The sequence below is a fragment of the Marmota flaviventris genome, chromosome 3, assembly GCF_047511675.1.
Source record: "Marmota flaviventris isolate mMarFla1 chromosome 3, mMarFla1.hap1, whole genome shotgun sequence".
NCBI lineage: Eukaryota > Metazoa > Chordata > Mammalia > Rodentia > Sciuridae > Marmota > Marmota flaviventris.
This window is the reverse complement of record NC_092500.1, coordinates 89,488,773-89,503,341: the sequence shown is the minus strand read 5'-3', so window position 1 is coordinate 89,503,341 and position 14,569 is coordinate 89,488,773. Positions and strand designations below refer to the sequence as shown.

Here is a 14,569-nt window from a genome sequence, read left to right as displayed (position 1 = left end):
AAAGCCCAGGTGTCCTTTCCTTTTCAGACTTTCTCTTCCAAGGTATCCTTTCTGCTTCCTGCTGCTTTGAAGGGTTCATGTGATTATTTGGGGGCCCTAATAATCTGGGAGGTTCTCCTTAGGTTTGTAACCTGAATTAACATATGAAAATCTGTCTAGAAATGTAACTTAATTTATTTATAGTTCCCATGAACTAGGATATGAATATATTTGGAAGCTATGATTTTATCTTCCACAAATCAAGAAAAGAATGAAGAATACAATAAAGATATAGAAAGAATAAGGGCCACATAATCATTTCCTCATGCCCAGCATGAAGGTAGCAGTCCAAGTACAAAAGCCAGCACTGGCAATGGGAAAAGCAGAGGACTCCATTTAAAGAGTTTGTAACAAGTCTTTGAAAATTGAATCTGTATACTCACTATAACCCCTGTGAAACTGGGGCCTGATCTGATCTGGTACAATACAGGCTCTTAACCATCCACCAACATAGGTTTCTATTTGTCCCATGGCCAGAATATGTGGGTAATGGGATTAAGGGGTGGGGATAGGAATGGTTTCCCTCACTATTTTAGCTACTAACCAACTTATTTTGTTCCCTATCTCTGAAACTCGTCTTTGCTTGTTTAGAGGAAATCGTTGCCAAGTGAGAGGTGATTTTACCATAGTACACACTGGTCCCATTGCCCTGGAATTGAAATCTCTTGGGTCATTGTGCCTTCTCATATTACTGAACCATCAGGAGAAAAAAAAATGATTGATCCCAATTTATCAAGCTGAAATATGGTTTCTGATATAAAATCTTGGCCAGAAAGACTGTGTTTGTAACAGAGAGAATTCTCTGTGGAGCCTTCAACATTGAATAGTAAATGAAATGGGAAACTAAATCCACTCAATATAAACAGGAACACTAAGGAATTTGACCTGAAGGATGAGATTTTGGATCATCGCATCAGTAAAAAAAAAAAAAAAAAAGCCTCGACTAAGTGATGTGCTGAGGACAAGGAAAACAGAAGTTCTAATACTTTTAGTTTTTAGCCAATTATAGAAATGAATTGAAAATTCGTCCTTGAAAAATTTTATGTATCTACCTACCTTTCTATTACTTATTTAAAACTCAATTAAGAGAATTTTTAGATATATTCAAAGTAGTAAATAGTATAGTGACCACTATGTACCTGTTACTCAGCTCCAACAATTGACATTTGACCAATCTATTCCATCTATAACCCCAAACATTTAGCTCTTCTTTCCCAAATTCAAAGATATCCTATGCAATATACCTTTTCACTTACAAATGTTTTGTTTAAATAAAAAGTATTTATCTTTAATTCCTCAAAATAGCTAATATTCACACAGTCTTCACATTTTTGAGTTTATAAATCTTTCAAGAAGATTATGGAATCTTCTTGTTATAGAGTATTTACTTTTGAATAGGGGTACAAACATACATTATAATTAGTTGATTCATTTCTTAAATAGTAATATACAATTTATCCCCCACGTCCCCCTAACCCCTGCCTTGCACTTCTTGGTTGGGAAAAAAATAAAACAAAATAAAACTAGATTGGCTGTCCCAATGACATCCCCCAATTTAGATTTTGCTGATTGTGTTTTTTTCATATTCTTCTTCCTCCTCTCCTTATTTAGATCCAGTCTGTGGCTGGATAAGATTTGTGTTTGGGAATAAGAAAGAAGACTTTTTCAAGGGTGATGATTCAAGCTTGTAAGTTCCATCCAGATGTTCAAAATGGCTGTTTCTTCATGTGTGTGTGATATTATTGGTTGATGATGACCATTATCTAGATTCATTAAATTGTTAGGAATTCATTAGGTTTGAAATGTGTGATATTCTAATTTCTTCATCCCTTTTTATTTTTTTTATTACTTACATAGGAATTTTTCCATTTTAATAACTAATAAACACATGGAATAGGAAAGGCTGTACAAATGCACACTTTCCCCCTGTGTACCACCAATTTCAAATGTATTAAATGTTATTTAGAGTCACACAAAGGTGAACATATGATGTTTTTAAGGTGCTATTCCAAATTCATGAATTTAAAAATTTTATGTGTTTCAACCATTGCAATTATTATTCTTTTTTCATTCTCAGGTTTTCCTTTGTTTGGCTAGCAGAAGCTTGTTCAAGTGATCCTAAGTTCTATTGGCACAATCTAGTCTTCAAGATCTTCTAGGAGAAGATGATCCAGACTCATCTTATAACCCTAGACCTGGGATCAGTCAATGTCAAGGAGCTATGGTTCCTTTGTGTTTTTTTTATAGACCCCAATTAAATGCTAATTAGTTAGTCACTGTTTCTAGATCTTTTCAATGGAGAGAGATGGAGGCATGGGCACACGTGTGTGTGTGTGTGTGTGTGTGTGTGTGTGTGTGTGAGAGAGAGAGAGAGAGAGAGAGAGAGAGAGAGAGAGAGAAAGTGTTTGCACATATACATATGTGGGTTTGTTTTTCAGACTAAAAACTGCTTAATTCAAATTTGGGACTGCAAAGCTTTCCTTAACCTCACTGATCTACTTCTATAGTTGATATTTAAAGCCACGAGACTGAACAAGGTCATAAGGGAATAAGTGTTGATAGAGCAAAGAAGATATCCCAAGGATTGAATTGTGGGCTATTCCAAGCAATGAAGTCCAAAATGACCACTGAAGTAGAAGAAAAAGATCAGGGGAGTGTGGTACCCTGAAACCCAGGTAAACAAAATGGACAGAAGAGAAGGGCACAGTCAGTAGTGTACAATTTTTCAAGTAGATCATTTGAAAATGTTTGGGAATTGATCACTGGATTTATCAATGTGAATGTCTTTGGTGTTACTGATGAAATAGTTGTGGTAGAGTGAGGGAGTTGTTGGAGAAAGAAATGGAGGCGAGGAATTTGAGATCTGAGTATAGACTCCAGCTTGGACTTAGAAGCATAGACTTTGTTCAAGAAGCAGAGAGAAAAACAGATTATGCATACACATGTAAGGTAGAGAGTAGATGTGGCCATGGAAGATTATGTTATTTCTCCTGTTTTTTTGTTTTGTTTTTCTATTTTGTAAATGAATTCCCTGTGGAAAGCCACCCATGAAATGTTCGTGGACCAAATCAGCACTGAAGCCATTGAGTGGGAAGATCTGGTATCTGGGAACTCATAGCAGCTCTCCTGCTGGGGAGATGGCCTGACACATGTGAACTCCCACCAGCTCTGCCAGAAGGTCCCACATAACACCAGAGACGGGAGTGACCCGTTAAGAGCCAAAACAGCCTGCCTACCCCCATCTATATCTTGTTTTTCATGAAGCAGCAACCATGGAGACAAGACTCCTCCCACACTGAGACCTTATACCTACCAATCCCCTTTGATCTGTAGCACTATAAATAAAGCAAGCACTGGCTCCATCTTTGTTAGAAGATGTACCCATCTGGTTAGCTTGGCCCATTGCTGCCCCCGCTCTGAAACTATATTTCTGTGTCCTGTAGTTATTTCATAGTACTATTTTCTTAGCTTTTATTTCTCAGCCAGCCCATTCCTCTGGAGAGGAATGCTTTCCCTCACCCACACGGGACTTGTGTGAGAATTCCCTAAACAAGTCCATCAGATAATAATGGATGGAGGGAAAGGGTTGAAGCTTTGAAAAACTCTTTCAAGAAAGAGGGGAAAAGGGTCATTAAAAGGTATTCTGCCTATGATGCCTCTACTGTCCAGTGAAGTTAGTTATATTAAATTATAAAATAAGCAAGGGCACATTAGTGAATTGTTCTCCAACCATTTAACAGTGTAGATACAAACATGGAATAGATAGAAAGTTGGATTCAACCTCAGGGAGGTTTGCCAAGAAAAAACAACTAATAGAAAAAGGAACCAGGAATTAAGGAAAGTGATTAAAATGATTGATTGCCAGAAACAACTCAGGTATGGATCAAAATGAGAAAGTGAGTGTTATGGGTTAAATTGTGACACCCCAAACCCCGTAAGTTGTAGTTCCTTGTATCTGTGAATGCAGCCTTATGTGGAAGTAGAGTCTCTGCAGATGTAATCAAGTTAATAAGAGGTCATTCTTATAGTCCAATAGGTCTTAGCAGCATCCTGTTAAGAACTAAAAGTATAAACTCACGGGAGAAGGTGACTATGTGTTTATGGAGGCAGAAATTTGAGTGATGCATCTGTCAACCAAACAGTACCACAGGTATCAACACCAAAAAGAAGAGGCAAGGAAGGATTCTTCCATCCAGGTTTTAGAGGGAGCATGGCCTCTACCCATACCTTGATTTTGGCCTCCAGAAGTGTGACACAGCATAGTTCTGTTGTTGTAAGCCACCTACTTGGTGGTATTTTGTCATTAGGTCTCTAGGAAACTCACTTATATATGGCAGAGCTGAGTGGCTGTGATAGAGATTTATAGAACTAGTCTGTGAAAGAGAAAAAGATCCCTTGTCCCTGGTCCAAAGTATGAAAGTAGGAATGAGAGGCTGAGGTAGGATATAGTCTAATGCAAGGCTCCATATAAGAAGCTCTGACTAAAGTGAGATGAAATCTTAATCTTAGCATTTCTCCAATTGCTAGGGATGTTGAACATTTTTTTTTATATATTTGTTGATTGATTGCATTTCTTCTCTCCAGTCAGAATAGCAATTATCAAGAATACAAGCAACAAGGTTGGTAAGGCTGTGGGGGAAAAGGTACAATTATATGTTGCTGGTAGGATGGCAAATTGGTGCAACCATTATGGAAAACAGTATGGAGATTCCTCAGAAAACTTGGAATGGAAACACCATTTGACCCAGCTATCCCAGTCCTGGTTTACACCCAAAGGACTTAAAATCAGCATACTATGGTGATGCAACAACATCAATGTTTATAGCAGCTCAACTCACAATGACTAAACTATGGAACCAACTTAGGTGTAGTGTACTGCAATAGATAAATGGATAAAGAAAATGTGGTATATATACACAATGGAATATTATTCAGCCTTAAAGAAGAATGAAATGATGGCATTTGCTGATAAATAGATGGAGCTAAGGATTATCAGGCTAAGTGAAACAAGCCAATCCCGAAAAAACAAAGGCCAAATATTTTCTCTGATGTGTGGATGCTAATTCACAATAGGCAGGAGGGCTAGGGAAGAATAGTTACTTTAGATTAGGCAGAGGGGAGTGAAAGGAGGGGGAGGGGGTATGGGGGTAGGAACAATAATAGAATGAATCAGACATTGTATCCTAGTTGCATATATGATTATATAACTGGTGTGACTTTTATATCATATACAACCAAAAGAATGAGAAATCATACTCTTTGTATGTGTCAAAGTGCATTCTACTGCCATGCATAATTAATTAGAACAAATTTTTTTAAAATAGTAAAAAATAAGCCCTGCATGCTGAGTAAAACAAATATTCAGTACACACAGGTGTGGTAACATTCACTGTGGGCTGTAGAAGAAAAGAAATCATGTTAGAGAGTAAAGTTGAATAAGTTGCTAATACAGCAAATTATTTTCAAGGGGAAGAATTACATTTCTTGGTGCGTAAAAATAAGTTCTTTGTACTTTCAACCTGTAGGTATTATATACCTCCTTTAATCTATCACACCTATAGACACTGAAAAGTCTAATTCTTAATAAGATGTTTACTCACTATTGCTGATGGCAAAATCTGGTTTGATTGCTAAAATATACTTGGTTTTTCAGAGTCTGGATATATCACTGCTTTGTTGTAAGGTTTAAGATAATTCCCACTTTCTTTGCCTCTTCTTTAATTCTTTTGTAGTTAAACAAATATAGAAAATATTTGATTCACATAAATACATATGTATTTACACATATATTTGTGTATTTATACACACGACACACATATTTATTTATTTACTATTTTATACTAGTTCTGTGAATTAAACTCAGAGGCATTCTACTACTAAGCTACATCCGCAGTCCTGCCTTTTAAAAGTTTTTTGATACAGGATCTTACTAGGTTACAAAGGCTAGCCTTGAACTTTCAAAAGGCCAGCCTCCTGACTCAGCGTACCCAGTGACTGGAACTACAGGTGTGGCTCACCACGCCTGGCTGATGATTAATATTGATTAGCCATCCAGAACATTGTGTGAATTGAAATTATGTATGTGATAATGATACCTTCTGGTCATTTAGAGCTTAGTTATTTGAAATGTATTTTTAAATACATGGTGTAATTTGATCCTTAAAGCAACCCTGTAAATGTTTTTTTTTTTTTAAAAAAGAACAAAAATTTTGCTTCACAGAAGAAGAAGTTGAAAGTCAGTAAAATTAAGTGACCAACCAGAGTCATATCCATTTAAGAACTGAATGAGTCTTGGTTGATTTGGGTAGCAAATTCATTATTGACAGAAACCAAATGCCAATTAATACTGCTCAAAATCCTCTAAAATTGTTCTCCTGGAAAGGAATGGATTAGAATTATACAATCTCTCAGTGCAAGGAGTTCTCTTTCTTTAGAATTGCATATAATAAGCAATTGAATGCCAAAAAAATTAAAAGAAAAATTTTTTTTCTATTTTCAAGACTCAGAGAAATTGTGGATGTGAACAACTGATCCTGTCTCTCTGAGAATTAACTCTTTCTGGAGAGAGCTCTGGAGAGCTTTGATCCTGACCTAATATATGGTCCCTGCAGATTCTAGAATCCCAATGGGAAAGGAAACCATGCAGCAACTTTGCCCAAGAGCTTTTTTAAGTAAACAAAACAAACAACAAACAAACAAAACACAAGGATCCCAGTGATGTCCCTAAGGAATGGCTGGCTTGAAAACTTTTTGGAAGGAGAAGGAGGGATCTTTGTTACAAACTTCCGTCCCTCCTCTGGCTTCTGTTCCCTTACCCTCTGCCCCCTGCAGTGTTGTGTTTTCTGGGAATCAGCAAGAAAGATCACAAGTGGTCTTTTCTTTTTTCACTCTCTCCCATAAAGAAAGCTTTATCACGTGTGGCCTTAAACTTGCAGCAAATTGCAAAGAAATGGCTCAAAGGCTTCAGCTCTTTCTGTGCCCCAGGAGCTGAGATGCATGTCAGTGGCCTTGCCAGCGTGGCCAATTCTCTGCAGACTGCCAGAAAAAAAGAGGCCAGTTGGAAAGACGAAAGAGAAGAGATTGCTCAGGGGTGAGACCAGATCCTTCATCCTTTATTTCCCTTAATCTGCTCTGTCTGTGTCCACCCAGGCTCTCCTGACCTGGCAGCACTGCTCACACGGTTGCTGTGGAATTCACCTGGGTTTCCTCTTTCAGCCTGTGGCGTGTGGTCTAGCCGCACACGTGAGAGGAACTGGCTGTCTTGCTTCTCCACCTCCAGGTAAGATCTGGTTCTCTTTTGAATTTTGTGACCTTACCACTGATTCTCACAGGAAAGAAGTCCATAAACCCTTGAATTCTGCATTACTTATGGGTTCCAACGCTCTTCAATGAGAGTTGATGGTGGAAATAGGAGAGGAGACTGGTTGAAGAAGTCAGATAAGCCCAAATCTGGGTTCAAATTTTGTCTCTGCTGCTCATAGTTGGGTAGCTTTGGACCAGCCACTTAACTACTCTGATCCATATCACTTTCTAAATGGGCTTATAATGCTAACCTTTGGGGGATTGTTCTAAGGATTACAAAAAGTACATATATCACCTGGCATAAAAATAGTACTTATTAAATCTGACATAAAGTTATTTGTAAGGTTGGGGGAAGAATGAGCCTTCTAAACAACAGTCACTCCTCAGCAATGAGCCTTCTAAACAACACTCACTCCTTTTGAAGGTGGGATCCCAAAGTCCAGAAGCCAAGCTGGTACCTAGGTTTTCCTCATGCAAGATGGTAAGGAGGTTACTGCCTTTCTGACTTTCCCTGGAGTCCTTGGAGGCTGCCTGCTGGAGAGTGTCTTAGTCATCATTTCAGACCACAGGCGTCAAGTGCATCTGTGTGATTCAACTGTAACATCTCTCAGACACCTGCCTCTAAATTTAAAGACCAGAGGATTAAATTTATAAGCCCATGGAAACAGAGAGTTCAGTTTTTTTTCAGCCTAAAATGAAAGAAAAACTGGTTGGCTAGTTTGACTTTTGTTTCCAATCCCAGGGTGCTGCATGAAAACTTTGCCATATGTCTTTCCCTACAATCTATTCAAATGATTAATTAGGCTTTTGCCAGACGTAAATCCTGCTTGTTAACTGTGTCCTCTAACTCTCTTTCTTCAAAGACTATTGAAGAAAGTTATTCTGTGTGCTGAGGATAGTTCCATTCATATCATTGAGCTTCTTTCCCTCTGTTTTCAATGGCTGGAAATCTCCATGCTCACAAACTGTAGCCTCCTTAGAACATACTGCATTTGCAGTGATTTGCAGATTAGCCATCAAGATGAAATTGCATTTTCAGCAAAACTATGCAGTGTCAATATTTTAAGCTAGATATTATTATGCTCTACTACCTTAACTATGATCACTGTAGATAGTTCCCTTCTGCTATCACTTCTAGATTCCAGTTAAAACAATTTTTATATTAATACCTCCAAATCTAGAAGAGACAATGTACTTAGTGTCTCAAGTTTTTACATATTATTTTCAAATTTCTTCTCATTAGCATTAGCATATTAAAATTAATCCTTTGGATCTTTAAGGATAGATTCAATTTGAGTGTTAGTAGATTGTAGTGTTAAATATTTGTTATTTGAATTTTCTTGTCACTGGCTTTAATATTATGGCTGATGGGAAATCATATGAGATATTAACCCCTAAAATAATAAGCCAATATGAATTATATAGTGTAATTCTTGGAGAAGTATTACAACTTAAGCTGTAGATTTACAATTTAGTATTTAAAATTTTTCTGGATTATGTCTTTTTTACCTGGTGATATTTTTACATTTTAATATCTTAAAATATTTTTCATATAATAGTACATGTTTATTGAAGAAAAATTAGAAAATATACACAAAACACTTTTAAAAATTATTTGTAATATCACCAACCAGAAATAGTATGTTTTGAAACTTTGTTTCTATTTATATACATGTGTGAATATTTATTTATTTTACTAAATAATTTTTATATACACTGTTTTGTACAATGTATTTTTAAAACTTGCTCTGAATTACCCTAGATCTACATGCCTATGGTTACTTCTTTATATTACTTTCCAATGGCTTCAAAGCATTTCATTGCATGAAGGTATTGGACTTTATTGGACTTATTCTTGGGTTATTTGATCATTCAATATTTCACTGTAAGCAATGGATCTTTCTAGGAATTCAGTCGAAGGCACTCATTAGTTTTGTAGTGAAGGAACCTATTTAGCATTGTATAACTCAGTGTTTTGCAACCTCCCACCCCCTTTTTGTTTGTTTTCTGTGTCTCCCCTTTTAATTGTTCTGGAAAAACATTGTTCTGGAAAAATAATCTTCCTAACTCAGTGTATATGAAGTACCTTCTCATATCAGGTACTGGTAGAAAAAAATTGCTATTTTTTAAAAATCAGGAATGGATTTGAATCTTACCACCTGATATTTTTGCATCAACTAATATTTTATTGTTTTAATTTTGATAGGTGAATAAATTTTCTCGTCTCCATCAATTATTTAAGTTTTTAGAATATTCCTAGCTGTAAAATATTAGTTTATTCATCTGTATTTGCTAGCATTGTATTTGAGATTTTATAGTTCATGGGCTTTCCTGAAGCATTTCTTTTTATGCTGTCTTTATGAGATCTAATTTTCAATATAATTTTAGTTTTGTCAATGAATGAAAACAACAATACTCTGGTTCCATTTTCTACTATCTTCCTTTGAAGGATAGTGATTGATAAAGCACTCCTGTTATATCAATATATACTATAATGTATATTGTATCATATATACCAAGATATATCTTGGTGTCTTTGTTTAGGGCATAATTTCAATTTATTTTTGTCAATGTCTTTCTTGGTTATTTTTCTCTTATGCTCTGTGTCAATATAGATAATTGATATTTGCTAGAAAGTTATCCATTTTGCCAACATTTTACAATTATTTTTGTATCCTGTACATAACTTTTGTTTTATGTTCCTACCCATCGTGTTTTTATCCTTGTGTCACCTTTTGATCTCAATTAGCATTATCAATATCAATTCTGTTTAGTTTTTTTGGGTTTTTTTTTTTGGGGGGGGGGGGGGTTGCAATATTTTTGTTTCGTTTTTCTTCCCCTTGTACATTTTTTGAAATTTAAAGTTATACATGTTTTTTATATAATGTAATCTATAAATATAACAATAATTTTTGAAAACCAAACACTTGACTCACCCTCTTTCCCCTCCCAGACAAATCCTCTTAACTTTTGAATGGCTTAGGTTTTCTGATATTAACTTCATATTTCCAAATAAATTATTGATAATACTATTACTTGATTTTTTTCAAACAATGAAGGCTTAATAAACATAGACTAAGCATTACATAAAGTCAAGATCCCCATACAACACTCAGAATGAACCTGTTTCCACCACAATACATGAACTTTTACTCCAATTGTCATTTCTTTTGTTAGTGTAACACATATGTGGAGGATCTCTTAATATGGAATTGTGTTACCTAATAATCTTTAGGGAGATCCCGGGGGTATTTTATTTTTTTAATCCTTTGATATAAATTAGCTTATCAGGCATGCACCGAGTCATGCAGAATCCTAAAGAAGTTGGGCCACGGGATGTGCAGATATTGATGTCAAGACAGAGAAATAGGTTCAGAGAATGGGGTGCTGTCAAGGGTTTGATCAGGACAAAAGAGCAAGGCAGTGTAGAAAAGTAAGCATAGCCTCCAATATGAGTTATTACAAGTTTATTGGTAAAATAAACTTTAAAAAAATCATACTAAAGTATGTTTTAAATTTGGGTCATTTATAGAAAGTCTTTACTATGGTATATATTTTTGTAAAATTAGAAATAAACATTGTATTTTCATTTTTAAAAAAGAAAGAAAATTAAGCATGGGAAGGGAGGCCATCTTTCTTACTATAAGGCAGACCCAAGACTATACTTTCTTCTGAGTCAAATCCAAGCCTCAGTCATAGATAATTCTTCTTCCTACTTGTCAAACTAAAATGATACACAAATTTGACCTCTTTGCTTTTGCAATACTTTAAGCCTAAATTTGGCCCTCCAGGAATTATAAGGTACTTTAGGGACTTACGGTGGGTATCAACCTCTTCTACTCATTCTGATAAGAAGGCAGATGTGAAGGCTTTAAGATTAGTGCAAGTGAATCAACATTAAAATGGTTGAATTCCTCTTCTTCCTTTCCTGCTTGCTCCTAGTTTAATCTGGCAAGACCACAAAGTTAGCAAAACTGTGCCTCTTTATTTATTCCAAAGGCAACATTTAAATTTATTCTTTGCTGTAATGAGGCTTAAACCAGTAGGATTGAGAAAGAATGCTGGCAACAATGTCCCAATAGCAGGATTAGTTAATCAAATATCCTGTTTGATTTTAATTGAAAGATTTTGCCAATTTACTATGGTTACAAAAGATGTCTTCCATAAATGATGTCTATAGAAGTGAAATAAAATATGATTTAATAAATTGTGTAGATTTGAATTATTTGTTTAACTTTTAAAATCAACTTTGACAGGTTAGAGTCCAGAAGCAATTTCATAATGGACACTTCATCCAAAGAAAATATCCAGTTGTTCTGCAAAAATTCAGTGCAACCTGTTGGAAGGCCTTCCTTTAAAATGGAATATCCCTCCTCAAAGGGAAAACAGCCCTGCTGTGGTGAACTAAAGGTAGAGTAATGAAGGATTGGGTGGAGGTTACGCTCTTGGCTTTCTATTCAACTATCTTCTGTATAATAATTTAGAAGTGAAAACTGCTTTCCTTTTAAAAATAAGATTTTATATGCAGCTTAATAAAACCACACCTTGCCTGGCCATGGGAACAATCATTTCCTAACCATGTAGGTTAAATTAGTTTCTTGGGATTTTTTGAAGGTACAGAAAAGGGGAGAAATATTAGAAAATAATAATTATTGAATTTTTACCATGTACCAGATATTTTACTAAGTAAGCACAGGTATGATATTTAATCTATGAATCACCCATATTATTTCCATTTTATAAAATAATTTTGACTTTCATTGCTATACAGTAAGGGACAGTGTTGCTTTTTAAATGGAACTCTGTATGACTCAAACCTCTTATCTTTTTTTAATTTTTTTTTAGTTGTAGATGGACACGATACCTTTATTTTATTTACTTATTTATTTTTATGGGGTGCTGAGGATCAAACCCAATGCCTCACACATGACAGACGAGTGCGCTACCACTGAGCCACAACCCCAGCCGAAACCTCTTATCTTTATACCAAATATTCACTCAGCAAATACTTACATTTTTTTCACATTAATGCTAATCTAGATGCAGATGGATATTGCATCACACACCTGTCTAGCAAAATACATAAACCAGATACCAAGAAACATTTGCCATTAAGAAGCTTGTTGAGTACAAATTTAACACACATGAACTTAAACATGAGGGCTGTTAGTTCCTTTTTTTCAGTCTACTGTGTCCTTGCTGATATATGCACAATCACTGAGAAAATACAGAATTATGAGTGTTAGACTTTTGACAAGATGCCAGCTGTTTGGTTTATGGTTTTCATTTGTTTTATTTTGTGGCTCATCAATGACTCCTTCCTCTCTTTGCTTCGTATATATTGATCTTCTTTTCAAAGCTAGACTCCTGTAAAACATCCTTTGGAGAAGGGAGAAAGATAGGAAGAAATGGTATTCAACATATTTATTTTGAATGAAATCAGCATACATTTCAAATTCCAAGAAAATTTGAACTTATTTTTGAAATCTGCATGAGCTTGGGGTTGAATGAAGCCTATAACAGTGGTTGAATTAAATCTTCAATAATAAACTTAATGTTGTATGTTGCTCTTAGTTTGTGTTCTTGTATGTTTGCTTAGTAAATTTTCCAATCTGTGTCAAGCTACAGACAGACTGTAATCTGTTTTATTTTCCAGGTGTTCTTGGGTGCCTTGTCTTTTGTTTACTTTGCCAAAGCATTGGCAGAAGGCTATCTGAAGAGCACCATCACTCAGATAGAGAGGAGGTTTGATATCCCTTCCTCACTAGTTGGAGTAATTGATGGTAGCTTTGAAATTGGTAGGTATTGCAAATACCCGACTTTACCTTTAAGCCCAAGATATTCTTATGGCTAGGTGACTTTCCTCTCTCCATTCTGTTGTCTGCTGTGATCTGACCTGTAAAATCTTGTTTGGACAGAATTTGCCATAACCTTATGCTATAGTAAAGGCAATTTGCTCTCTCAGAGCACCTAGCAATGCATTTCCTACCCTAGGTATTCATTATTGTATGGCTCATACAATTTAGAGTCTCCAGTCAAATTGAAACACTTTCCTAGAGAAGAGGGTGAGAAACTGATTGGTATTTTGAGTTATAGGAAAGCAAATTACTGTTAATTCTTCTAGATTATTCTAAGAATGAAACTTCTGTATTGGTTGATGTGCTTTAAAATGGCTTAAAGTTCTACTGTTTCCATTGAACACCTTTATCTCAAATATCACAGGTTTGTTCTAGTTATTTGCAATCCATGGATTTCCAGACAAGTTAGTTTCCTGACCATAATCCCAATTTGCTTCTCTTGCCTCTTCTACATTCCTTCCTTCCAGGATTCTGGACTCACTCCCAAACTGCAGCTCTCAATCATTCCATTTTGTAAAACAATGTCCTTTATTCTTGGATATCTCCTGGCATTACCATCTAATTTCTCCCCAAGTGAAGTATTTATTTATAACAAAGAATTTTTCTAAAAATGACAGAATTGGCCAAAAACAATTATAGGTTTTTCATATCATAACTTACTAATATTTCCATATATTGATTCTTTATTTCAAATTGTTCTCTATACTTTAAGTATATATATTTTTTCTTTTTGGCTGAGTAGAATTTCATTCTCTCTCTCTCTCTCTCTCTCTCTCTCTCTCTCTGTGTGTGTGTGTGTGTGTGTGTGTGTGTGTGTGTGTGTTCTTCATCCATTCGTTCTTTGGCAGGCATTTATTTAGGTTGGTAAGGATATGTTCAATCAAAAAATAAAATAACTATATATGCCACATTTTTTTATCCATTCATCTATTGAAGGGCATCTAGGTTGGTTCCACAGTTTAGCTATTGTGAATTGTGCTGCTATAAACATTGATGTGGCTGTGTCCCTGTAGTATGCTGTTTTTAAGTCCTTTGGGCATAGACCTAGGAGAGGGATAGCTGGGTCAAATGGTGGTTCCATTCCCAATTTTCCAAGAAATCTCCATACTGCTTTCCAGATTGGCTGCTCCAATTTGCAGTCCCATCAGCAGTGTATGAGTGTACCTTTTTCCCCACATCCTCACCAACACTTATTGTTGTTTGTATTAATAATAGCTGCCATTCTAACTAGAGTGAAATTAAATCTTAGTTTTGATTTGATTTTCTCTAATTGTTAGTGATGATGAGCATTTTTTCATATATTTGTTGATTGATTGTATATAATCTTCTGAGAAGTGTCTGTTCAAGTTCTTGGCCCATTCATTGATTGG

The 14,569-nt window shown here is 35.5% G+C and overlaps 1 protein-coding gene across 1 annotated transcript in view; it reads left to right on the top strand.

Moving 5' to 3' along the window:
* Positions 1–7,255: 7,255 nt before the first annotated feature.
* The window catches only part of Slco1c1 (solute carrier organic anion transporter family member 1C1), a 46,865-nt gene continuing 39,551 nt past the window's right edge, over positions 7,256–14,569 (top strand). Inside the window, exons 1-3 of the mRNA XM_027934233.3 lie at positions 7,256–7,318; positions 11,598–11,751; positions 12,998–13,139. Of these exons, the coding sequence (XP_027790034.2) occupies positions 11,623–11,751; positions 12,998–13,139 (271 nt within the window). The 5' untranslated portion in view covers positions 7,256–7,318; positions 11,598–11,622. The remainder of the gene's footprint in view (positions 7,319–11,597; positions 11,752–12,997; positions 13,140–14,569) is intronic.